Source organism: Beta vulgaris, chromosome 7, assembly GCF_026745355.1.
Source record: "Beta vulgaris subsp. vulgaris cultivar EL10 chromosome 7, EL10.2, whole genome shotgun sequence".
Classification (NCBI taxonomy): domain Eukaryota; kingdom Viridiplantae; phylum Streptophyta; class Magnoliopsida; order Caryophyllales; family Amaranthaceae; genus Beta; species Beta vulgaris.
The window spans coordinates 14,182,482-14,208,302 of record NC_079208.1 but is presented as its reverse complement, the minus strand read 5'-3'; the positions used below and the strand labels follow the sequence as shown (position 1 = coordinate 14,208,302).

Sequence of the window (25,821 nt, the reverse complement as noted above, 5' to 3'; positions counted from 1 at the left end):
AACATGCTTAGACTTATAAGTATAATCAATTTCATGGTTTATAACATACTACTATGATTTTTCAATCTTTAACACCCTAAAAATCCATGCTTTGATGATTAAAATCCAATTTAAACATAATAATTAAATCGGAATTTTTATTTCTTCAATACATAAATTATATAACCATAGTTTCATCATCAAAACAGTAAATTAAAGCTTCTAAACATAATTAATACTAAAACAAATCATAAAAACATAATCTTTAAATAAAACTTAAGGACAAAGAAAAGAAATCAAACCAACACAAAGAAGAAAAAGAACAAGAAAGGGCGTTAGCTGGAGTGACAACAGCAGCGGCAACAACAAGGTGGTCGGCAGTGGTGAGGGTGTGAAATGGAGATTTCTTATCGTGGAAGAAATTATTTCTTGGAAGAGAAGAAAAATCGTGAAAGAGATAAGAAACAAAGGACCGTCGATTTCTTTGTGAGAGGCAGGATAGAGAAATTTTGTGTTTGGGTAAAATTTGGATCTAATGTATTTATAGACATGTTTTCCTTTTGGCTTAGAAAAAGACAATTGGGTTTTAAATAGAGTTTAATGATGAATAGGATTGATGATTTAAAACTCCTAATATCACTAGAAGTCCTTTTCCTAGTCCAATTAGTATTTGGATATCTCAAGCCCATTTAAACTCATTTTTCAAATCCAAATAGTATTTTAATTTTCAAAGCATGTCTTAACAAAATATTTTAACTTCCTTACATCCTTAAAATAATTTATTTGACTTTCAAATAGTTAATCCTTTAAAGAAATAAATTATTTTAAACTAAATTATATTTAAATATTATATATATATATATATATACACACACACACACACACTAAGATATATTTATAAAATCCAAAAATTTACGGGGGATTACATAAGTATTTGGCATCATCAAAACATGGTATACAACAAACATATTTATGAAATTTTAAAGGCCTAAGAACCTACATATTAAGATCCTAATTAGTCCAAGTTTTTGAATGTTCGATTTTTTGGTCTACATCGAAAAATTAGACAGTTGTTTGCTCCAAGTTTTTCAAAGTTCTAATTATCGGTCTGGACCGCCTTAACAATATTTTTGTTTTTCGGTTTTTACATAACCTAGCTTCTATATAACCTCACATTACCTCTTTTTTTGTTTAATTTGAAAAGAGTCCATTGACTATTATGAAAAACAACACAAAAAATATATAAAAATTGTTCATAAGTTAAACTTCAGACATAAATAACAAGAAAATTCATTAAGGTTTTTACTCACCTTCAGCCCTCCATCCAATAAATCCGGATACATACCGAAATTTCTCTATAATAAATATCGATTTTGACTATTTCATTTGTTTGGTAGCTTCATACAAATTGTAAACCACATACCTATGGTTGTTCATACTGATCCAATACGACAGATTTAATCTGCGATTCAGTTTTTTAATCCAAAAAATAGATATCTGAAATGAGTTTCGGACCGGATCAAATAATCTAAAAGGAACATCCATAACCATACATACGATTCGTACGTTTAATGTACCTGCATCTCTAGTCATTGGTTTCTAAAAATTTTATTATAACATCCTCAAGCGTTGTCTTTTGAGTCATGTCAATGTTTCATTTGGTTAGATTCCCTACTCGGTGAGATCAAGGTACGTAAAGCTATGTTGAACTTTCACAACCGGCAGGATCATGGATCAAAACGACGAAAACCGACTTTCCTTGGTGTTTAAACACCAAAATATCACCTATTTGCAGGTTATGATCTATGTAAAATATTTCCCCACCGATCTTTAAAGTTCAACCTAGTCAAATTTCACCTCAACCAACCATGTTTTAGTTGATCTATTGTCATTTAAAATGGCAGACTTCTATTCTTCGTGATTCGTTCCATCAACTTGTAGATTCTTATGAAATGACTTTCAAATTACCTATTAATATTCAAGTATATATTGCAATAAAAATATTATTAGAATATGTAGACTCAACATAGGATATAACTTATAAATATTACATCTAACTAATATAAAATAACGTAACTTTTTAGAAGGTTGGAAATAAAACTTACATAATTCTTTTTGAAGTTGGAGAGGAGAAGCTGAAAGAAAAGGGTTTATTGGAGAAGAATTTGCTACTTGAAGGTCTCATACTTAATATATGTGTAGGACTTTATTTTCACAGAAAAAATACGTCGAAAATGAATTATGGAATAAAAGTTAGTTAAAAATTTGGTATGACCTTTACCATCGTCCCTTTACAGTTTACATTAACCACCAAAAAAGACTATTTAACTTCAATTTTAGTAGATTGTTGCCTTAATAAAATTTAGTTGCAAATTTGGTAACACATTTAGCATCCTTTTACAGTTTAAATTAACCACCAAAAACTACTATTTAACTTCAAATTTGTGACTAGGGGTGATAATGAGCCTGACAAGCTCGCGAGCAGCTCGGGCTCGGCTCGGTCAAAGCTCGGCTCGTTGAAGCTCGGCTCGAGACTTAAACGAGCCGAGCCGAGCTAGGCAAAGCTCGGCTCGTAAAACTCGTGAATAGCTCGATTATTATTTTATATTAAAAAATTATTTATATATTAAAAAATTATTTATTTATATTAAAAATTATATTAAGTATTTCTTTTAAGATATTAACTAAGGTATATAATTAGGGGGCGTTAATGAGCCAGGGTGGCTCGCGAAAACATTCGAGCTCGGCTCAAGAGGGCTCGATTCGAGTTCGAGATCGGCTCGAGACCCTAATGAGCCGAGCCTGAGCTACCTTAACTTCGGCTCGAAAGCTAGCAAATAGGCTCGATATTATTTAAATTACTAAAATCTTTTCATTAATGTTAAATATAGGATAAAATAATTAATAACTATGGAAAAAAAAATAGTAGTCTTAAGCTCTAAACTCTAAAGCCAAAGTTTATATGTTTGATAAATTAGAGGAACACTACCGAATCAAAAAAAAAATTAGAGGAACACTTGAAAAAAAAGTAAAACAAACCGTTCAAAAAAAAAAAAAAAGAAAAACAAAGACAATATTTAAAAAAAAATGATGCAGCCATATACTTAAATTGCATACTTCTTAATCATGTGATTGATACTTGAACATGATATTTCTTAATCATGTGATTGTAAACCGTAAAGATGCATTAGTTCTCTTCAATGGATGGCCTGGGACCCACATATCTATATACATACTCTCTCTAATATTTGTCTTTGTTTTGGCTTTTCTTGTTGAATGGTTATCTCGTTCTCGCATAATATGGCTCAAATTTCACTATTTCAGCTATCCCACATCGGTGGGTTTAGCAAAGATGTGTGTGAAATGCTCTATAAATTAAAGCTTTGAGTTAGAAATTCTTCACAGCTTGCCTATTAATTCTTTGGGCTATGCAATTAACAAGGGTTTGGATATAGGGCCTTCAAACAACTAAATGTTTGGGCCTTATGAAATCTGACCTTATTGTATTAACTTTAGTTGAACTTTGAGCTTTTTGAGCCTAACGAGCTCGAGTCGAGCTGTAAGTTTTGGACTCGAGCTCACGAGCCGAGCCTAAACGAGCTCGCAAGCCAAGCTTGAGCCCTAAATTTCCATCACGAGCCGAGCTCAAGCTCGACTCTCCCATGCTCGGCGAGCTCACGAGCCCATTCGAGCCTGGGAAATTTTAAACGAGCTCGAGCCGAGCCTAGTGCTATTCGGGCTCGGCTCGCTCGATAAGCACCCCTATTTGTGACAACAAAATGAATTCAAAACTCTAACTCAAATAACAAAAGAAGTAAAAAAATAAAACCTTTTTTATTTCATTAATAGGCTACTAGCTAATCATGAACATGCACATCGTGTTTATGAGATTTCAGAGGCATAAGGCTGAAACTACATATTAGGGTCCTAAATCTCCTAATTAGTCCAAGTTTTTCAAATGTTCAATTTTTTTGGTCCACACTGAAAAAGTATAGACAGTTGTTTCGTCCAATTTATTCAAAGTTTTGATTTTCGGTCTGGACCGCCTGAATAATTTTTTTTGGCTTTTACATAACTTCTATATAACCTCAAATTACCTCATCTCTTTGTCAATTTGAAAGAGTCCATTGATTTTTCTAAAACATGATACAGATATAAAAATTATTCAGTAGTAAAACGTTAGACATAAATAATAAGAAAATTCATTAAGATTTTTACTCACCTTCACCCCTCCATCCGGCAAATACAGATACATGCTCGGTTGTAGCACGAATTCCTCTATGATAAATCCCGATTTTACTTTTTCATTTGTCTATTAGTACCTCTAATGTTATTATAATTGTTATAATTATTGTTAATGTTACTATTATGATTAATATTGTTGTAACATGAAAATCAACAGCTCTTCACCAAACACATGACTCATCTGTAGCGCCCACGTGTCTCTTTCCTATAAATAAAGAGCACAAGGCAAAAAGGAGAGTATGTGAAGTACAAATCCCTATTCAGGGGAAGTATCAGCCCATCTTCTTTGCTTGGCACACACTCATGCCCAGAACCTCAAAAAACATTGGCATATGATTGGATGATGTGTGCTTCCCAATCATTGTTTGCCACATGTCATACTCTCATTGCTTAGCCAATCAAGTTCCCTTAAATTAGGGTGACCTCAAGGTACAATAATCACTCCAAACACTATAAATAGTCCTTAAAATCAGAAGAAAGGTACGTTTTTAAGAGCAGTTGTAGTATTACTCTGTCACAATTCTCTCTCTCTTTCTCTCTCTAAACTTTCTTTATTACTCTTCATACCTTTCCTTATTACTCTTCATACCTGAGTTAAGTTTCAGATTGGGAGCCACCACCCAGACCTCCAGGGTGGGTCCCTTTTTGCAGGTTCGGGAACGGAACTCAAGTTCGAGATCTTTTGACCAGGATATCGTTGCACAAGTCTCCATTGAAGAACCTATTGTGGAATAGCAGTATATTTACTAGTTTAAGGACTGCGTAACAAATACTACTACTATTATCATAATGATAGAGATAATTGGTTTTTGTTATTATTATTTATTATTATAAATACTCTTGTTTTTTTTATTATTATTATCTATTATTTATTTATTTATTATTATTATTATTATTATTATCATTATTATTTGATTGTTATAACTATTACTATTACTTTTTACTACATATGTTCAAAAGGATTATTATTTCTATTGTTATACTTATTAATTATTAATATCGATAATTATTATAAATGTTGTTGTTATTATTATAAATGTCATTGTTTTCACTATTTCAAGCGGTTTTGTTGTTAAGACAATATAGAAATTTAAAAGTCATGTGTTAAGAACATAAGATTGGGTCAAAAATAAGAAGTATATAAAAACATGATAGCTCATAGCCATAGCAACGAAACCACTATGTTCAGATTACAATTAAAAATAAGATAAATGAGAGATACAAGTCATTTTTTCATATTTAATTTAGATTGGTATACTTCTTCCTACTAAATTCTAAATTGCGTAAGCTATTTTAAGTTGTACCTTTCATTTCCTTCTTGCGCAAGTCTTTGAACATATCATAATTTAGTTTACTTGGTGTAATATTTACGATATGTGAAATCGGTATATCCAGCTCATACAATTGAATGAAATTTTGAAGTGTGAATCTAGAAACCATAATAGTCAATTGATATAGAACGTCCATGTTCGGCATGCTTGATAATATTTTCAATTTCTTTTAACTGTTCGAAAACATCTTTTAATACATCTTATATTTTTGTCTTTAAGTGGATCTAAGTATCCAACATTATTTGGATATCCAACATCTGCCAAATAATATTTTTCAGTAAAAAAAATGAGAATGTAAATATTTGTTCTTATATTATAGTTGCAGTATAACTAACTTTTTACTGATTCATATCAACAGGCCTGCGGGAATTCAAATTTTTATTCACTTAAGCAAGGACTCCATACTGTGATATCATGAGCACTTCCTTTAAATTCAACATTGACGAATGTGAATAAGCATTCCCTTAATAGAGTTTGAATAATCTATCAATATATGTTTTTTTAATTATCATTATATATTCTTTTCATTACTACTTAAATTCTTATTATAAACGGACCTTAAGTTATGAACAATATGTTATTTTTACCTAAAATATGTGTTTTTTTTTAATTTATAATTGTATGTTCATACACTATATGTGCTCTTTAAAAAACTAACTATGTTATTATTATTATTATTATTATTATTAAAGTTGTGATAGTAATAAAATGATAATAACTGTAATACTAGTAATGATATACAAAGTAATTAATAATGATATTAATAATAATATGTTTATGAAAGATAAGTATAGATCCATTCGAATCAGATCTAATCAGAAAAAATAAGTCCAGATCAAATCAGATTAGAAAAATAAGTTCATATAAGATCTTGTCAGAAAAAATAAGATCAGATCATATTAGTAAAAGTAAGGTGAAGTAAACATAGCCTTTTTATAGTGAATTTATCTGTGTATTTTTGCCTTTGAATATTAAAAAGACATGAACATTGTTCTAGTGGAACATATGGAGAAGATGAAGAAAAATTTAGTCAGCATGGAAATGGAAGTATAAATCCTATGAGCACAAGTACCATATGTGGAGAACATAGTGCAAGGTTATCCTTATTGACTTTGTCTAAGTTCTTCCTGTCACTAAACAAGATAAAAAAGCCTATCATACCCCCTCCATCATCAAAGCTAATAAACGATAGCACCTCCAGAAGCAAGCAGCATAAAGTATAGCATTGCAAAACTCAATCACATTTTAGAAGCTTTTTTTTTATATAGATTTTACTAATTAATTAACAAACTTTGACAATTTAAGAATGTAACTAATCTAGGTTAGAATTTGCATAATTGCAACAAAAAGAACAATCCACATAGCATAATTGATTTATGCATTCACCCCTTGTAGTCCAATAAGCAAGTAAGAGAAAATGTAACCTTAAAATTAAATAAAAACTTTAAATTGAAAACAATTTTTCATTACATATGATAATTTATAAAGTAATTCATATACAGTTACCAACATCATTAATAAATTGAAATAGTAATTCAACAAAACGAGTGAAAATGTTTACCTAAAGAAAATATACGCAGATAAATTGCAAATATAAGGAGTCTACAATCAAATTCGAATTTTCAGATTATATAAACCCCCAATTTAGAGATTGATTTGCATAATTGTATAGATTTCTTGCTATAAACAATCTAATGTGAGACTGAATAGAGTGTTTGAAGGAACTTGAATGTTGAAAATATTAAATTTTCAGGAAATAGAAGAGAACCGAGCATAGAACTGTGATGAAAAAGAGAAGTTTTACTAAGAGATGGTGGTGCGTGGAGGTGGTGCAAGTTTTTAGGTGTTGGCAATTTTTTGAAAAGAATAATAAATCTTATTAATTGCCAGCCAAGTGGGCGCGATTCTAATTGTTTGGGCTTTACAATTCCCACCAAATTGAAACAATTGCTCGAAACTGTTAGGAAGTGTCGAGTCTAAGTGTCGAATAAATCAACATATTGTATATCATCGTCCTGATTGGTCCAACTTGAAGCAGAGCAATCCGAAGGTTTAAAATTGTTTTAAAAGCGCAAAGTCTATTTGTTTTAAAAGGGTCAAAGTCCAGTTTTAAGAGCTCAATTAATTATTCATGATAACTAATTGTATTTTAAGCCTATTTTCTAAAAGCCTAATTGATTATTCTTGATAATTAATTATACTTTAATAAATATTTGGTAAATTAAAAGATATTATGCAAATAAGATTTTATCTTCTAGATAAGCTATTTACAAATCTAAATGATAATATATAATAAACTGTAACAAGAATCTTTCAATTTTGGATAATAAATGAAACCCAACCATATAATGCAGTTGCAAGATGCACAACCTGTTGTGTCTTGTACACCAGTGCGCACGTGCTACATTGAGATAGTCATCAAAATCCTGTATGCAACGCATTGGTGATGTGTGCAAAGCATCAGGCTTGCGCAACGCGCAACTTTCGGACCTTATCTTGTTAAATTTTCCTATAAATAAACCTCGTTCCATCCGGTTTTAGGACACACTTTCACACAAATTTTCACACGGATTCTCAAGAGAATTCCTCTACCATGCTACAAATACACTCTTGCTAGACACTTCAAATACTACATACAATTCAATCTCCATTAATAACTCCAAGATTGCTCCTCCCAAAGATCAATATTCAAGACCCAGACAACACCAGTATATTCTTGAGGGTCCTTAATATTTCAATTTCATTTTAATTGCTATGAAGTTACTAATAATTTTTTCATGGTGTATATCTAACATGTACAATTCATTATCATTTGTATATTCTAAACCTCTAATCTTTTCTTATTATCGTTGTACATGTATTCATGCCTCATATGTTTATACTACTTTCATCACCTCATATGTTTATTTTTGCTAATTGAAGACCTAAATAATTATTGTGATATAAAAGGCAAATGATTTGGATAATTGATCTAAGAATTAGTGTTTGTGTGCATGATAAACCAACATAGATTATTTTTTAGGATGCTTGAAAATATTGTTTGGTAATTTGATTGCATAAAACTAGAACATGAATTTTTCAAGTAGAGACCAACAATAAGCGAATTTGATGTGTGATCATATTTGTAGCTTCACCCTCAACTCTCTTTTGTCAATTGACCAATTAGAAAGTCATGACGTGGAAATCTACATTGAATAAGTCCCTAAGATGTCCCTATTGTTTCCCAAATCTCCAATTAGATTTACGAATATTCTTTTAAAGATGTGAAAGTATTGGGTCAGACCGTCTAACCCAATATTCTCGTCAGACGGGCTGAGCCCAGTACTATACAATTTTAGTTTCGACTTCCCTCCACAAAACTATGGTAGATTCTCTATCTCACAACTTTCTCTCTCTCGTTCGCACATTTTCTAGTATACAGTGGGTTACTTGTACTTCTTAGCTAAACATTTTGCTTCTCCTGCAACACAAAATGAAAGATCTGTACAAGTGTTGGAGAATTTCTTTGTTGATTATATTGTGGACGACATTATTGCTGGGTATTATGTTGATGCCTCACATTGCGGAATCTGCGAGATTACCCCGACGAGTGGCTCTCATTCTTCGTTCCCTTGACATCACATGTTTACATATATATCAGAAGTTCTGATGACGTGGATACTCCCAGATATTATACGAAGGTGTTGCGAAAGAATCATCTAAAGACATTTGCTACCTACTTTTCTCCAATATGAAAATATGAAAACAAAGTCTTCTGATTAGCCATATGAAGATGGCAATGCAAAGATAACTATAATACATGCACCAAATACACAAAAGAACTCCCAGGTGCGTCCAAGGTATAACGCAGATACAATAATCAAGGACTTTGTGGCAGAAGAGGAATGAAGAAGAAGGAGAAAGTGAGAGAAAGTAGAGGTTAGTGTTTTGTTTTCTTTTCAGTTGGACTTTGTTTTCTTTCAGTTGGACTTTCTTTTCTTTCAGTTAGACTTTCTTTTCTTTCAGTTAGACTTTGTTTCTTTCAGTTGGACTTTCTTTTCTTTCAGTTAGACTTTCTTTTCTTTCAGTTAGACTTTCTTTTCTTTCAGTTGGACCAACTGAAAGAAATAATGGGGCCAACTGAAAGAAATAATGGACTAACTGAAACAAAATGAAGACTACCTGAAGAAAGATGTAGACTACCTGAAAAAGAATAAAGACCAACTGAAACCCAAGTAAGTCTAACTGAAGCACAAAAACCCACTGAAAAAACAAAGAAGACTAACTGAAAACAAAATGAAGACTACCTGAAAAAAATTGGAACCACCTGAAAAAAAATGAAGACTACCTGAAAAAAATTTGGAACCACCTGAAAGTCGTCCGACCAAGATTATGGTCGGACGAGTCCGACACAATACGTTCTTTTTAAAGATTTGCTGGACGACTTCTTTTCTAAAACGAATTTCAAAACTAAAACCCTTACAATGAGTTAGTCAATTTCCTGCTCACACCGCGCATGCAATAAAAATATGTATATGATTAGGATCAGGTGACTAAAGTAAACAATAAATTACAAAACTTAGGACCCTCTAAAATTAGAGGCTCTATTTTGTTGGTCTCTTTGCATGCACTAATAAATGACCTTGTTTTGTCACTATTAGTGAACGATTGATACTTGTATAAATCAATGTAATAACATGTGACACTCGAAAAAGAATCAACGTCATAGCAGTCTCAGATTTGATTTGAACCGTTTCTAGTCAACAACGAAGAGGGCGAGGAGTTAGGATTTGTGGTGGTGTTTTTGACAGGTGAGGTTTGGCTTCGTGGTGGTGGTGGGTGGGTTTGTATTTCGGGTGGTGGCTAGTGTTAGGGAAAGGGAGGGGGTTGGGTGGACTGGTGGAGAGAAAGAAGAAGAAAGAGGGTTATGATTTTATGAATAAGAAATAATTAAAGTTAATTAGGGAGAAAAGATAAACTTAATTAGATTTTACTGCCTAATAAAAAGCTAATGACTAACAAAATTTATGATTAATAGTCATTAACGAGATGTTGTGTATTTATATAAAAGTGGGGGTATGTAGAGAATTTTCAAAATTAAAAAGTGTATAATGATGGTGAATTTTATAAAAACTCGACTCTTTTTTGGTGGAAAATTCGTTTTTTAAATAATAAATCCTAGGAGCTATAATGATGGTTTCTTTGTCTTGAAAGTTGAGACTCCTCCTTCAGCCAACTTCACTTTCTAAATTGCTATCGTGCCCCTTTCTCACTGACTCCACTACCACACTCGGGACTTCACTCACTACATTTCCCCCATTTTCTCTCTCCTCCCCGGCCAGATCTGAGCTTCTCCGTCCCAACATTTTCTTTACCCAGCTGTGTTTCCAGTAATTTCCCCCCCTTTTTTCATATTTTCGTTTTATGAGTTTTTTTTGTTTTGAGATTTTTATAGTTTTGATCTGTTGTTCATTCATTTTTGTAGTCACAGTTGGGATATGGAGAATTCATCAGCATATGGGCATCGATTTCGTAGAATACCACGACATGTATGGGCTGCTAATACCAAAGTAGACCCACTTGTAAGTTCATTAAGACATTCAGCTTTAATGCACACTGTTATATTCTGTTATTTTCCTGGTTGTTTAGTTTAAAATTTTTGTTACTTTGATATACTTTTCCTGTCTATTATATCTGAAACCTATGGAATGTTATTGTGGGTATAAGCTGTTCTTATTGAATCAGTATGTGATAATAGTTACCTCAAGTGGGTTGCATTAGAATGACAATGAGAAGTATACTTAAAGAGAGTGAAAACTTACTCTGTGGCGAGTTTCGAATGCTGGGTGATGAAAATGAATAGAATAAGTGTTTGATTATTGAGTTTCGTATTGTAACCTCAGTTTTCAGTCAAGTCATAAGGTAGAAACTCCGTGTTCACTTAGCCAATACGTCTAGTATTCGTATAAGGTTTAAGCTCAACTTTCTAATGCTCTATCTGATACTCGCATATACATTTCTCTGTGCCTGACACAGCTCAACCAGTGCGCTGCTTCTGGAAATATTAAGACCCAATTAGTAAAATCAATTTTTGTCCAAGTAACACTTATTACCGACATCCTTACTAAGCTTGACAATATGTCGGTGGTTACGAGTCTTTGTTGTGTAGCAGTGTAGCTCACCCTGGATTTAAGTTCTGTCTCGCAGTTGTTACTGGAGACTGAAAACGCTAATGCTATATAGTTGGGTTTGAGTGGCCAGTTGTAGAGAGCTCTATAGGCATCTTTAATGCTCTACTCCTTGGATGGGTACGTTTATTATGCATCTGTACGTTACCTCATTAGAAGGGGCGGAAGTTAGTAGAGGGAGAAAGGATGTATTGGGTGAACGGGGAAGGGTGTTGGTGTGGAAACTGGGAAGGAAGAAAGAACGGGGGGAGTGCTTCCCCGTTTTTTTTGTCTTCTATCCAGAGCAAACTAAATTCTTGAACTCCCTTTGATTCCTTTATACTTGTTTCCCTTTCTGGATTGCGTTTCCTTTCTCTTGCATGAACCAGATGGTCCTTGCAGGCCAAATGGTAATGCTACTATGGACTAGATTCTTCTTACATAGGAAGACGCACACACCTTGGCAATTTAATTATCAGTCTTTGCACAGGAATTATGTTTTTTAGGTGTTTAGGCAGGCACATTGTGGTTGTAGCAGGAAGTGATACCTTACTTGTGGTACTTAACTAGGGTAGAACATAGGGTTGCATGCTGGCGAAAAGAAGCTATATCATTCTTATTTGGCTTAAACACCTCAGAAGTAGATACATATAGACTCCATCATTAAGCACTTTAGACCTGTGACACTTCACGAATAGAGGAATATAGACCGATCCAGGTTATTAGATTTAATATGAGTTGGATTGAATATTCATTGCATCTGGTGAAATTTAGAATTTGGAATATGTATGATCCTAGACAAGATTTCTAAAAGTTCCATTTTGAAAAATGAGAGGTAGAAGAGTAGTGCAAAATGCATTCAACCATCCATCCCATGATTTTCGAAGGAAAGGCTGGAGCAAGAGCTTGCCATAGGAATGCCCAATCAATTGAATCATAAGCTTTCCCAACCTCTAGTTTTATCCTTATTGTGGACTAGAGGGACACTGTTCCTTTGGTATGCTTTTTCCAAGTCATGGACTTGGAAGATTATTGTCTCCTGTAAGTTCCTTTTTGCTAAAATAGCTTGAGCTAGACTATGATATTGTCAAGTATATCCTTAGAATTTTTTTCTTAGACGTTGGCTATAAACTTCTACAATGGTACAAGCTGTACAGCAGGTTATGGTTTGGGGTGCTCAACCTGGAATCAACTTCAGAAATTTATGTTGATGTCCTCCAGGCTTCAGCATTCAGCCACGAAAGGGAAAGTGATTAAAAGCTGTAAGCGTCTCTTCTTTGACACTATCCAAAGAAGCTTTAAAAGTTCTGGATTTTTAAAACCATTAATACTAAAATATTGTCGCTGTTCTCCGGATGGTACTTCTAACTTCCAACCGAGACAGATTTTTGTCGAGCTTCTTCTGCTTATGGGAAAACACAGTTCCCCTTCCTACAGAATAGAAGGATCTGGACCTGTGAGCAAGTATAGGACTTCTCATAATGCTTTAGAATTATCTGCTTATATCTTTTTGTATGCTTGTAATCTAGTATCTTATTCTAGTATCCAATTCTAGCCCCTTGAGGTTTAGGAACAAATTTTATCATGAGAGAAGCTCTCTTGGCGTCAACATAAGCATGGAAAGACTTTGTAGTGGCACTCCTGTAATCGACTAAGCACTTCTCTTTTTTCTTGCAATCCTTTCTTCAGTAGCTAGGAGGTTAGCTTACGGTTAAAGCTATCTTTATAGGAGATATTCAACATTTGGTGGAGAGATCAAGCTTGAGCTATCTTCATTTCATTTTTTAGCCTATTTGGCAACACTATTTAAACCATGCTTTGCATGCTTGAGTGTCTTGACCACTTAGAACGAAGAAGAACATTGTTCATTAGCCCTGAGTAGTTGTAACTATATCTTTGGATTTTTTTTTTTGTGATCAAGCTAGTGAGTGAAAAACTTTAGAAGTAGTTTGGTTTGGGATTGTCAAGAAATGAAGAAAGGAAAAAGCAATTCGCCGTCTTCATTTCCTATTGTTAGTCTGAGTTTTGCTATAATCCTTTTCACCACTTTTGCTATGTTTCACCCATTAATGGTCTTTTGTGATTCCTATCTCTTTCTACTTAGCCATACCCAAACCTTGAAATTTAATTCCAATTCCACCACCGAGTTACCACCTTCGCTATTCTAATGCAACATTTGTTATCACTACCTCTACCCATATGGAACAATAACGCTGCCGATACAATCACCTCCTTAATATAACACCACTACACTAGTGTAATAGACCAAGGATGTCTTTGCCTAGTGGTTAAGATTGAGGTAATGTGAACGATAGGTCACAGGTTCGAATCCCCTTTCCCCTTCTTTGTACTTTATACTGCCTTAGTGGCTCATATGGATAAAAAAAACACTAGTGTAATAGTCCGATAGAAGGCAAAGAAAAATATTACTCCCTCCATAACGAATTACTAGCAACATTTGGTATTATTTGTGAGATGTAAAATATTCAATGTTGTTAGTAATTCGTTACGAGGGAGTATATGGAAGTTTGCACAAAATTATTGGTAGTATCTCCTTTGATTTTTGAAATATGTAAATTTTGGGAAATTATGTTTTAGAAGTTGTTTCCAAACAACAACAAAATAAACTAAACCCGATATTTTACTGCCACACTTGACAATGATTATGATATGCAATGCTTGCAATTAACTGGAAATGAAACTACAAGGATGTACTATTATGTACTAGTTACTGCAATGCTTTTTTGTATTTTGAACTTTAGCTAACTAATCAAGTGTCCCATCTCCCATGCTCTTAGTCGTCATCACTTAGCCTTGGTTATGAGGTAAATTTGATCAATAAATCTGAACATTATAAGAGCATCAAAGCTATCAATAGTCAATGAAAATCAATGGCTTTCAAGGGCCTTCCAATATCACAAAGTCCTTTCTCTAGAGACATAACCTAATCGTAACACAATTTCTATAAACAGTGATGACTTTATCACTTCACCAACACGGCAATCACTAATTTCTAATAACATCGAGCTTCAATCCAAGGGCAAAAAGAGTGCCACCCTTCCTCATCAATAGGTTGCCATCTTCACCACTACAACATATTGAGAGAAAGCAACTTGCTTGACATCTACTAGAACTTAGTTGCTCTCTGACATAATTCGTCCATAGGTGGGCACAAAATGGGAAAAGAGAACCATTTATGAAAATGAAGTTGGAGAAGATTAATTAAACAGAGGTATTTGTTGGTTAGCTGTGAGTTTGGTAGGTGATGGGGTGGGGAGTGATGATCATTTAACTTGATTGGACAGAAAGAGATACGGTAGTGGACTACTGATCCTGGAGCCATCAAATTCAAGGGGATAAAGGCATAGGGTGAGAGTAGGAGGAGCTTTGGCGTTAGGGATTAAGGAAGTCTGACAATGAAGCATTGGGGGGCTTCTTTATCTACATTGACGTGTCACCAGCAAAAGGATGACTTTCCTTTCACTTATTAACCAAGCCAGATTGGTAATGTAAGGGTTTTGCCCAGTATTATCTCAAGAACGCGATTCACTACCAATTGTTGTTAAATTGGATCAAAAATATACAATTTGCATTTATAATTTTGCTTCTCCGTGGAATTTTCGAGGGGGTTTCACGAATTAGGTAACATTTGGTTTGGCATCGTTTTCCTTTTCTTTCTCTTTTTTGATATAATTTTTTTCCTTAGGTTAAATACAACAACTCTTAGAAGGCTTTTTCTCATGATGGTTAAGTATTTGAAAGGTGATTGAAAGAACTATCCCAGGTGACATAAAATTTAATAACAGTGCAATTGTTTTTCCATGCACTCTCTTGGTGCCATCTTATTTATCACTCCAAGAGTCCTATCGAGATGAGTGATCATCTACTGAGCTTTGCATGATGTAGCATCTCCCTTTCTACGGTATCAAGAAACTCTCCTCTCACCAGCTCTTACTCTGGTGTTCCACTGAGATTAATAAGAGCGTTCTGGCATCTCGATTGGCTTGCTTCACAATGTGAACCATAAAATGCTGAAAGCTTTGGGCCTAATGGTACTTGGCGATTGCTGTGTTGATCAGTAACTATAATTACTTAGATTTCGAATTCCCTTGGTCCCATAAATTTCATAATCTTCCTGTGCAAGCTTCACTACAATTTTGAATGAAGCTCCAATAGTAAACTAATTTGTTCTGAATTCTTGCTGATTCTTTTTTATTCTCTGCGTTTTGGAGTTTTGGGTGCTAAAGATGTTGTCCACAGAGGCTATTTCACTTGATTTTGAAGAATGTAATCTTGCACCTCCTTCTGTTTGGGCCTCTCGTTACGCTCTCTCACATTCTAGAAATCGATCGTGGGTAGAAAGCGTCAAAAGAGCTGTCTGTTTATCCTTTCAGAACTTCCTGTTTTCACCCTCCTCTGCATCACTCAGTGAAGTAAACCAGCTTCTAAGTCTAATACGAATTTATGACGACATTTTAGGACAGAATAATTGTTGTAGGAAACTGGTGTCACAAACTTTTCCTCGCCTCCATCAGGCCTCTTTTTGACATTTCTCCATACTCCACTACACTTGGACTCATTATTGTGCATAGCAAGCTGGATGCACTTGATTATACATATGATAAGCTTCCTTCTATGTCCTCAAATCATCTATAGTTTTGGCAGCATTCTGGTTTCCATTACAAGTCAAATTTGTGCTGACTGTTCGCTTTCTTTATCTGCCAAGGTAATTGATATTGTCTTCTGTCAAATTAGTGCTTTGTATAAGATTCTTGGCCACTTTGTACTAACTTCCGATGAGGTCGCTGCTCTCCGCTATTAAAACATAAATGGAAAGAATAGCAAAGAGATCAAGCAATTGTACAACACAGAACAGGGTTTGCCTCTGGTCTGGAGTTGAAGGGTAGTGGATCTATCTTCCAAATTTCCACTGCGTTGGTTTAAAGCCTGCCTGATTTTCCTTTGCAGAATTTCTAAGACCTTTGTGTTGTTTTGTCTTGTATGGGCGCTGGATTGGAGATTCAAGCTGAATAACTGTCATATCTATTAATGCCTACATCTTCACTAACATATCCATGGTCCCGCATTTGGTTGTTTTATCTATAATACTGACTGAAGTGGAATTCTTCATGCTGAATAAAGTACGAGTTTGTTGATGTTTTCATCTCCATGATACTTGTTACGGGACCCCTAAAGTTTAAACTCTTTCATTTGTTCTCTGGATCTGATTATCTTCTCTCTGCTCATCTGGTCTATTGCTTCTTGTTCATGATATTTTCGACTAAATTTTCCCTTAACTTTTGGATGAATTTTGCATATTATGACTGCAGCCAGGGTTCTTCCAGTTATGAACTTGTCTGATTTCATCTTTATTCTTTTTCAGCTTGACGAGGATGTGGAACAGTGGCCTCATCTGCATGAACTTGTCCAATGCTACAGAGCGGATTGGGTGAAAGATGATAATAAGTATGGGCATTATGAGAGCATTGGTCCAACTACATTTCAAAATCAGACATATGAAGGGCCTGACACTGACATTGAAACAGGTGAATTGGTTCGAGCAGAAGCTTTTCTGAACAATTTGCTTATGTGCAATGATAAGATCTCAGTAATTAACAGGGGTCATACTTGTAGTTTTTTTTTGTCATTGACCAATTGATTTTCTAGTTGGTGGCTGTTTAATTCACTCTATGGAAAGGGAAAGGAATCAAGAAAGGGAAGTTAGGAGAAAGGAATCAAGAAATAGAAATAAGGGGATAGCAAACTAGAAATGGTGTACCTGTTTTTCATTTGGTTCAAGTAAGGAATTAAAGTAGTGATCCTTATTATATGTTTGGTTTTGAAAATAAAAGAAGAGAAATGCTGTATGGTAGGTGTCCTTTGACCATTGCCACTTCTATTTGGTAGACCCTTTTTTTATACATGTTACGTGCCTTACCCTTTTGCTTTGGACAACTTTTACATTGTGGATTTCCAATAAATTTTTCATTGCCCTTCCCTCTATCACTTTGCAGTTTTCAGTTTCCACCTAACCTATGATGGAACTCATCCCCATTCTCCAACTATCCTTCACCTCATTCTAAACCCTATGATAATGACCTATCTCACCCCAACACTAATGCCCTAACCATTTAAATTAATCAAAGAAACCCCCAACTTGGCTATATACAAGGACGAAAGGGGAAGAGGTGCTTTCTACGGTGGAAAGGGGTATCTATCATAGTATTTTAGGTGAGAAGATCATGGTGTATATTATTTAGAAGTTCAGGGGGTAAAATTGATGTATCATACTCGAAATGAATTGGTCTACCTAATAAAACTATCAGAAGAACCTTGTGGACTTCCCCATAAAAGAACAGCAATTTTTTCTCACCACTTTCACTTGCAAATCACCCACTACCACATCTTCCGTTTCCCAACACCACTTTCCCCAAACAACGGTCTCGTTGAAAATCACATAACCATCACTATCTCCATTGACAATCATTGCAATCTCATCAGCGCAGTCGCTGCTGTCTCGCGTCAACGCCTCCACCTTGAAGTTCGACTATTGTGGTTTAGTATGGCCACAATTTCGATCCAAGAATTTTATGGCCAAGGTCGACCATAATAGGGTTGGACTATAGAAGTAGCGTTCTTTGTTTGACGGTCTTGGCTGGTGGATGAGTGAAGTGATGTTTTCATTTGATAGTGAATGACGTAATGTGTTGAAGATGAGGAGAAGGTGGTGCGGGGAGGGAATCTATGGCATGGTGGTTGTGTTGATTGTTTGTGCAAGATGCAGGTGGTGGAAGTTACAATTTATTGACTAGTGAGATGCCGGTGGTGGTGGCAGATGGAGGGAGAGGGTGGTGATGGGGATGGAGGAAGGGACTGAATGATGAGATTACTTACAGCCGGATAATCTGCCAGATATGAAACCACTGAAGTTCTGAAGGAGAGGACAGGAGGTCGTGGCTGGAGTCGGTGACTGAAGTTGAAGACTTGTGACTTGTGAGTTCTGATGATGTGGGCTGCGGTTATTGGAGAAATGAAGAATAAGTGATACAAGTCCCAATGCCGGGGGGAGGGGGAGGTGGGAATCTGGAAACAGGACGGTGTGTTCTTTTCCTTTCCCTTTCTTGAAACCCTCAGATCAAATGCCCCCATTTTTCTGTGGCTGTAAGGTATTCTGGTAGGAATATGGAATAATTCCACTTTACCGTAAGGTGGTTATGGGTTTGTAATTAGTAAAAAGTGTTGCTACATCAGTCAGCAACATGTATCATTTTATCTGATCTTTTGCCATTTGGTATGTGTTCAGAAATGCATCTTGCTGAGGCCCGACAAATTGAAAATGAAGATGCTGTTGATGAAGAATTACCAAGCACATCTGGGAGACCGTTTGGAGAGGTCTCCTCCTTTTGACTCAATGTTCTAAATTTTCTAGGCTTCTACTGGTTAAATTTGCTTGTAGATGGCTTATACTGATTAATTTTTTTAATGCTTTGTTATTTATCAATGTGCATGGGTTAGAAATTTGTGCTGACATGTCTTTCCCTATGGTATTGTCTAGCATCTTGGTTTGTCTCCCTTGCCTGCTTATGAACCTGCATTTGACTGGGAGAGTGAGAGGTCTATGGTATTTGGTCAAAGACTTCCAGAAACTCAAGTACAATATGGAAGGTTCGACAATTTTCTATTTTTCTTTTTATAATATTTTCTGTATCAGCATTATCTTTCTTAATCCTATGTTGGTTGTTCTGTTTATGGTGTGTTCCCCAGTGGATTGAAGATCTCTGTTAAAGTCCAGTCCCTTTTGTTTCAAGTTGGAGTAGTTGGTGAGTGTCAACTCTTTATACAAATTGATGGAGATTAGTAACTGTTTAGGTGGAATTTTACTTTACTAAACAAAAATAAATGCTTTTTTATTTTGATTTTTGTGATTTGTTTTACTACGCAACATCTCGACAAGTATCTAGAAAGATCTATCTTTGATCTCTGGGTGAAATTTGCTATCCTTGCGAAAGCCTCAATCCTATCATCACACGCTTATCAAATAAGTCATTTGCATCAATATTATTTGGGTAGAAGAACAACTTTCGTTGTTCCATTTCATATCATCATTACTCTTGCCTATAGATTTCCCCAACTCAAACTTTTCTGTAATTGTTATCCTGAAAACTTCCTTATACAGAAAGTCAAAGGGTAGGCGGTACTGTGGTAGGGTAAACCTTCTGATGCTAGTTGATTTAGTTCTCTAGCTGCGGCAGTGGTAAAAGTGATTTTCCACTGTTTGTGGTCCTCAGCTGTAAATTGTAGCCTTGCTGTCAACTTCATCAATGCTACTCTGTAACCTGCCCAATAATCTTTATTTCTTAACGCATAGCCAATACTGATTCCCGTCCCGCCAAAGCCCAACCTTAGAATAACTGGTTGCGTCTTTTTTTCCTTTTCGGTGAAATTTCTTATAACTTCAAAGAATATTTTCTCAAGAAAAAATTTACAAGTTGCAATTGGACAATCCAAGAAAAATATATGAAATTTAATGCAATGAAGGAAGTCGAAGTAGATGAAAAAAAAAGATGCAAGTTTGATGGAACCAGTTATACTTTGTTATATCTAGCCTCATTGTGCATTTGTTCTGCATATGTTTTCCTTATGTTTCTAACTTATGTGGCTCCTGTACTTGCATGGAATTTTTCCCTTTGCAGAACCATTTTATGGTACTATATGCTTATATAACAAAGAGAAAAGAGACAAGTTGTCGGAGGACTTCATTTTTCGGGTGCTTCCTACAGATTTGGAAAAGGTAAGATGTGGAAAAGTACTCTTGTCTTACCGATTTCAAGCCACGTTCAGTTCCCCTAGTCAATTGTCCTTTCGACTTCCAAGGTGGAAAGATAAGGGAATTTTACTCTAGAAGTCCATGCCTGTGTCAACTGAGATTTTATTGAAGACTCTGTCTACTGATACCTTCTTTTCTTCTTTCCTCCTTGTAGACTGGGACTTCAAATGAATCGCGAGCTATATTCTACTTAGATGCTCCCTCAGCATCAGTTTGCTTGCTGATCCAGTTGGAGAAGCCTGCTACTGAAGAAGGAGGGATCACTTCATCTGTCTATTCTCGGAAAGAACCAGTATGTATCCCTTTATGCTTTGCATTTTAAATTTCACTTGGGCCTGATAGCAGTATATATCTGATTTGTGGGGTGATAAAACCGTATAATTATTGTCCTACATAGTGGGAGGAGGGGAAAGGAAGATACGATAAGAAAAAGAGGAATTTAGTTTACTTAATGTGATGACCAGGATATTTCTGTCAACATCTCTGTTCGAAGTTTGAAAAGCCTTGATTTGTATTGCTATTTGTCATGCCTCTTGGCACTCCTTAGTTTATTGGTTGTGTGTTGGTTATGAATTACAGTTTTGAGGTCAGATTTTTACATCACCTCTCCAACTTGATTCTTAAGCTTTGTTTTTTTGATTTTCTTACTATCAAGATGTCTCAGATGTTCTTTTAATCTTTTACTTTTTTCTGAGTAAGGTTTTCTAATACTTAAAACACAATTTGAACTTTGCAGAATCAGCTGAGTGAGAGAGAGAGGCAAAAGTTGCAAGTTTGGTCTCGAATTATGCCTTACCGGGAGGCATTTGCTTGGGCTATGGTACCATTATTTGACAACAGCATTGCTGGAACCTCTGGTGGAACTGCTTCTCCGAGCAGCCCTCTGGCACCAAGTGTCTCTAGTTCTAGTTTTCATGAGGGTGTATCAGAGTCTACTACGAAGATCACCTTAGACGGAAAGCTGGGTTATTTGAGTGGGAGCTCAATTGTTGTTGAAATATCAAATTTGAATAAAGTCAAGGAGAGCTATACAGAGGATTCTCTGCAGGTCTGTTGGGGTAGTTGGGTTTATTCATCTTTCCTTTGATCATTTGATATGCCTCATTAGTTTCCTGTTGCCTTTTCAAACAAATTGATTTCGTGAAATATCTAATTCTAAAAGATGATGTTTTTATGCATAATCTTTCTTGGAAAAGGACAGAAACTTTGATGTGCTTTTTCACTCACATAGTGTCTATTGCTGTTGTTGTTGTTCCTCCAGAAGCTGTCTATTGTCTGGATGTTGTTTTCCTGAACTTGTGTGTTTATTTGAATTTTGTTTCTCTTTTTCTAGGACCCTAAAAGAAAGGTCCATAAGCCTGTTAGAGGTATGCTGAAATTGGAGATTGAGAAGCTCCACGCTGGGCATCTTGATTTCGAAAATATTTCAGAAAGTGGCAGTATGACAAATGATTCTTTTGATATGGGGGAAGGTATTGTTGATGCATCACAGGTTCCAAGTAATGATTTGAACAGGTCTCAGGGCACCAAATCAAAACAATGCTTTGTTGATGCAAAAGACCCTGCTCGAAATGGGTTAAAGGGCCACGAGATCCAGGATTCCCAGACAGATGAAGTAAGTATGCCAATATTATTAACCTAGTGTCAGGCTGATTCAATTCCTCTGCTGATGCCACTTCTGACATTTTGTTGACAAGTGATAAAGGAATATTGACTATAGCTTGACACCCGGGGGGGGGGGGGTTCAAACTTGTCATTTTTCTTATTTCATAGAGGACCTAGATAGGCTTTAGTGTGATGTGGACCTGCAATTTGATTTCAGTGATTAAAGACTAAGAAACTAACTTATATACTGAGAAAGTTTTTTCTTTTAAAAATATCCAAGTCCCTCGAATTCAATTGGATCGTGGATTTCTAACTGTTCTGAGTGCTTACCCTTACTAAAGAAGTTGGCTTACCTGGCAATGAGAACCAAAAGGGGAATGAGGTTACTGTGATGAATGGTCATTACATTTACAGAAGTCACCTGGCAATCAAACTAATGTGATGTCGTGCGAAAAACACGCATGATGATGATGTGTCAATTAGCTATTTTTGAAGCAGTCACATTTCTCTTGTAGTCAAGTGCCTGTTGCTACATGCTCTCTGGTCTCCACCTGATGTGATGTGTACAACTTGTGACCTTCTCCACTAGTTGTTTCCAACTAATGGCAGAGATGTTGAATAAGCGCTCCTAATTGAAGAACAGGTCACTTTGGATAGGGATGTTGTTTTTCGTGCCCGAGTGCGTTAGGTTGGGGATGTTGACATTAATTGGGTTGAGGGAGGGGAAAAGGGATGAGAGACATAGAATGGTCTGTGGCGAGTTGGGGACTCAGTGGAAGGGAAGAGGAAGGAGAGTGGTAGTACTGGTAGCAGGAGAGGGAAGTCAGAGAGGAAGGTAAATTTTTTTCCAAACAAGAAGATGACAAGAAAAAAATCTGAAAGTTTTGATGCACCAATGAAAGCATGCACGTGGCATCTTAACCTCTTTAGTAGGTTAGTTTTGAATTAAAGACCATTAAGGGAAGAGAACCTCAGAGTTGGGACTTCATTCGGTTAATCAATAGATGAGGCTTTTTAATTAAGATGGTCGTAGTTGAGACTTCTCTTCTCAACTTTTCCTTTAGGGTGAGTTTGTACTTAGATTCAATTCCAAACTCCAGACTGTTCACATCAGCTTTCCACTACTTATTAATTTTACAGATTCATTTTAGACTCATTCTTATTTTATATTTTATCTCTCAGACACTCTACAGACTATTTTTAAATGAATTTTACGAAAAAAGGAAAAAAGAAAAGAAAAGACAAATGTCAAGTTATAAGTGGCCTAGAAATTTAACCTCTTGCATGTCATATACTTACATGATGTCTTGAATTATCAAACCGACTCAAAGACACTCAACTTTCTCTTTCAACATTATTGCATAGTCTTTGCTCAAGACTCTCCTTCAGACTCCCAATATTCATACCCTTAGCTTTTAAGTAGTTCCATCATAAGATATATTTGGGCTCACTTACTAGATCATTAAATACCAAAAAGCAAACAAATAAATATAACAAAAGAAATGATGATATTAGCTCACCTGTTGATGTGGTTATTAAAGTCGAGATTCTAGTTTGAATCAAAACGACCTTTAGAATCGAATCGTAAAATCGAAGCGTGGAAATGTAAGATTCTACAAACACCTATAATCTAGATATTGCACTCAATCTTCATTGAGTCTGCTAAAATTATAAGTAAAAAAACCTGAAAATTGGAAAAAATAGTTGTTTACCCACTATATTGGCAATAACTAACAATATATATCTATTATTTGCTTTGTTATCATGATTTAAATTTGCGAGGTTTTCGCTAGTCAAAAGAAATGTATATAATCGTCCAGAATCGTGAATCGAATCGTCTACCATATTTTGAATCGCGATTTTAATAACTTCACTGGTTTTGCCATGCGCCTAGGCTCTCTGGATCCTTTGTGCCTCGGTGCGCCTTGCTGCTTTTAGAATTAACAGCCTCACGTTCTACTCATTTCAATCTGAATACTATGGTCCTAATCTACCAAAAAGATATCAAGCAGTTAAACACATGCTGATAAAGGCTGAAGACCTGGCACTGCGAGGACAGAAATGTGAAATGGATAAAACTATTTGAACAAAAACTTGGTATTGTACCCATGGCTCAACCAAATAAGAACAATATTTATTAAGTAGCAATTAATTTGTTCTTGAAGTCTTATTTGATGACTAACTTATCAATAATAATAGATAATCAAAGTTTGACAAACTAACTTTTTGTAGGGGAATGGGTACTATATTGGCGTAATATTGTCTTTGCTAATGCCTCGTTTTGCTCTTACTTTTCATTTTATTATATAAATTGTTAAAATAAAGTTATATTGCTGATATCTTAGCTAGATGGGGGAGTGTAAATCTAAACCTTAATTACTTCATTTAATGCATCTGACATGCCTCTTGCAGTTCCATGCCTTTGACTTTCGTGCAACTACGAGGAATGAGCCTTTCTTGCAGCTTTTCCACTTTCTTTATGTGTATCCATTGACTGTTACTTTGAGTCGAAAAAGGAACCTGTTCATACGAATAGAACTTCGGAAGGATGATGCAGATATCCGGAGACAGCCTCTCGAGGTAAGTAACTATAAATATGGTCCAATGCTGATAGTCGCCTGGTATCTCTTGTCACCAAAATCTTGATTGTCATTGGTTTCTAGGCAACTTACCCTAGGGAGCCCGGTGCATCGCTAGAAAAGTGGGCTCATACACAAGTTGCTGTTGGCGCAAGGGTGGGTTGTTATCATGACGAAATTAAAGTCTCTTTGCCACCTATGTGGACTCCATTGCATCATCTTCTATTTACCTTCTTCCATGTTGACCTTCAAACTAAATTGGAAGCTCCAAAACCGGTAATTTTCATTGTACTGCGTACGCTTCATTTTCCAAATATCTTCCTGAATTTTTCATGTTTCATGTTTTTTTTTGGTTGCCTAAACTGGAAAAATGTTGAATATTCTGCTGTAGGTGGTGATTGGCTATGCTGCACTTCCATTGTCTACATATGCTCAGTATGTATATGTTCTCTTTCATGATTTGATCCTTGTTCATCGACATTTGCAGCTTTGAAGTGTCTTAGAGCTCTTTATGCTGCTTGTCTTCATAGTCTTCTATTATCCCTCAGTTGAGTGAGAGCAACTAGTTTCATCATTGAAAAGAAACATGCTAATGCTGTCATAAACCAATTTACGTGGAAGTATTTGTGATTAGTTTGTAGGCAACTTTTGGTCGCTGAGTGGATAAGAAACCACAAAGAGTTTAGAGCAGCAGCCTGCCAGAAATTAGACAACCATAGAACATAACTTATGATTCTTACTATATTTGTAGGTGAATTGAGCATCTGCGTGGCTGTATGAGTTTCTAGTTGAGTGATGTCATTCTCTATCAAATCTTTGGAATAACTACTAAGACCTTGCTCTCTTCACCTGATTTTACTGAACTGATATTATATTTGTTGATTGAAACTGGTGTTGCTGATTGAAACTGGTAAGTGATAAATACTTTTTGAACTGGGTAGAACTGATTTTACTGACTCATGTGTCAATATGAAGTTACCGAGTTCACTGATTATAATTGATTTTTACTCAATAAAACTGATTTTCAATAAAGCTGATCTTTACTGATATAACTTATTTATAACTGATTTTTACTGGTTAGTACTGATCTTTATTGGTTACAATGACTT

General features: G+C 35.3%; 1 protein-coding gene across 1 annotated transcript in view; it reads left to right on the top strand.

Moving 5' to 3' along the window:
- The first annotated feature begins 10,740 nt into the window (after positions 1–10,740).
- LOC104898793 (guanine nucleotide exchange factor SPIKE 1) overlaps positions 10,741–25,821 on the top strand; it is a 38,926-nt gene continuing 23,845 nt past the window's right edge. The window contains exons 1-13 of the mRNA XM_010685902.4: positions 10,741–10,924; positions 11,020–11,116; positions 17,085–17,247; positions 19,005–19,093; positions 19,257–19,366; positions 19,466–19,521; positions 20,395–20,492; positions 20,683–20,820; positions 21,265–21,576; positions 21,862–22,143; positions 24,546–24,713; positions 24,797–24,988; positions 25,104–25,147. Of these exons, the coding sequence (XP_010684204.1) occupies positions 11,033–11,116; positions 17,085–17,247; positions 19,005–19,093; positions 19,257–19,366; positions 19,466–19,521; positions 20,395–20,492; positions 20,683–20,820; positions 21,265–21,576; positions 21,862–22,143; positions 24,546–24,713; positions 24,797–24,988; positions 25,104–25,147 (1,736 nt within the window). The 5' untranslated portion in view covers positions 10,741–10,924; positions 11,020–11,032. The remainder of the gene's footprint in view (positions 10,925–11,019; positions 11,117–17,084; positions 17,248–19,004; positions 19,094–19,256; positions 19,367–19,465; positions 19,522–20,394; positions 20,493–20,682; positions 20,821–21,264; positions 21,577–21,861; positions 22,144–24,545; positions 24,714–24,796; positions 24,989–25,103; positions 25,148–25,821) is intronic.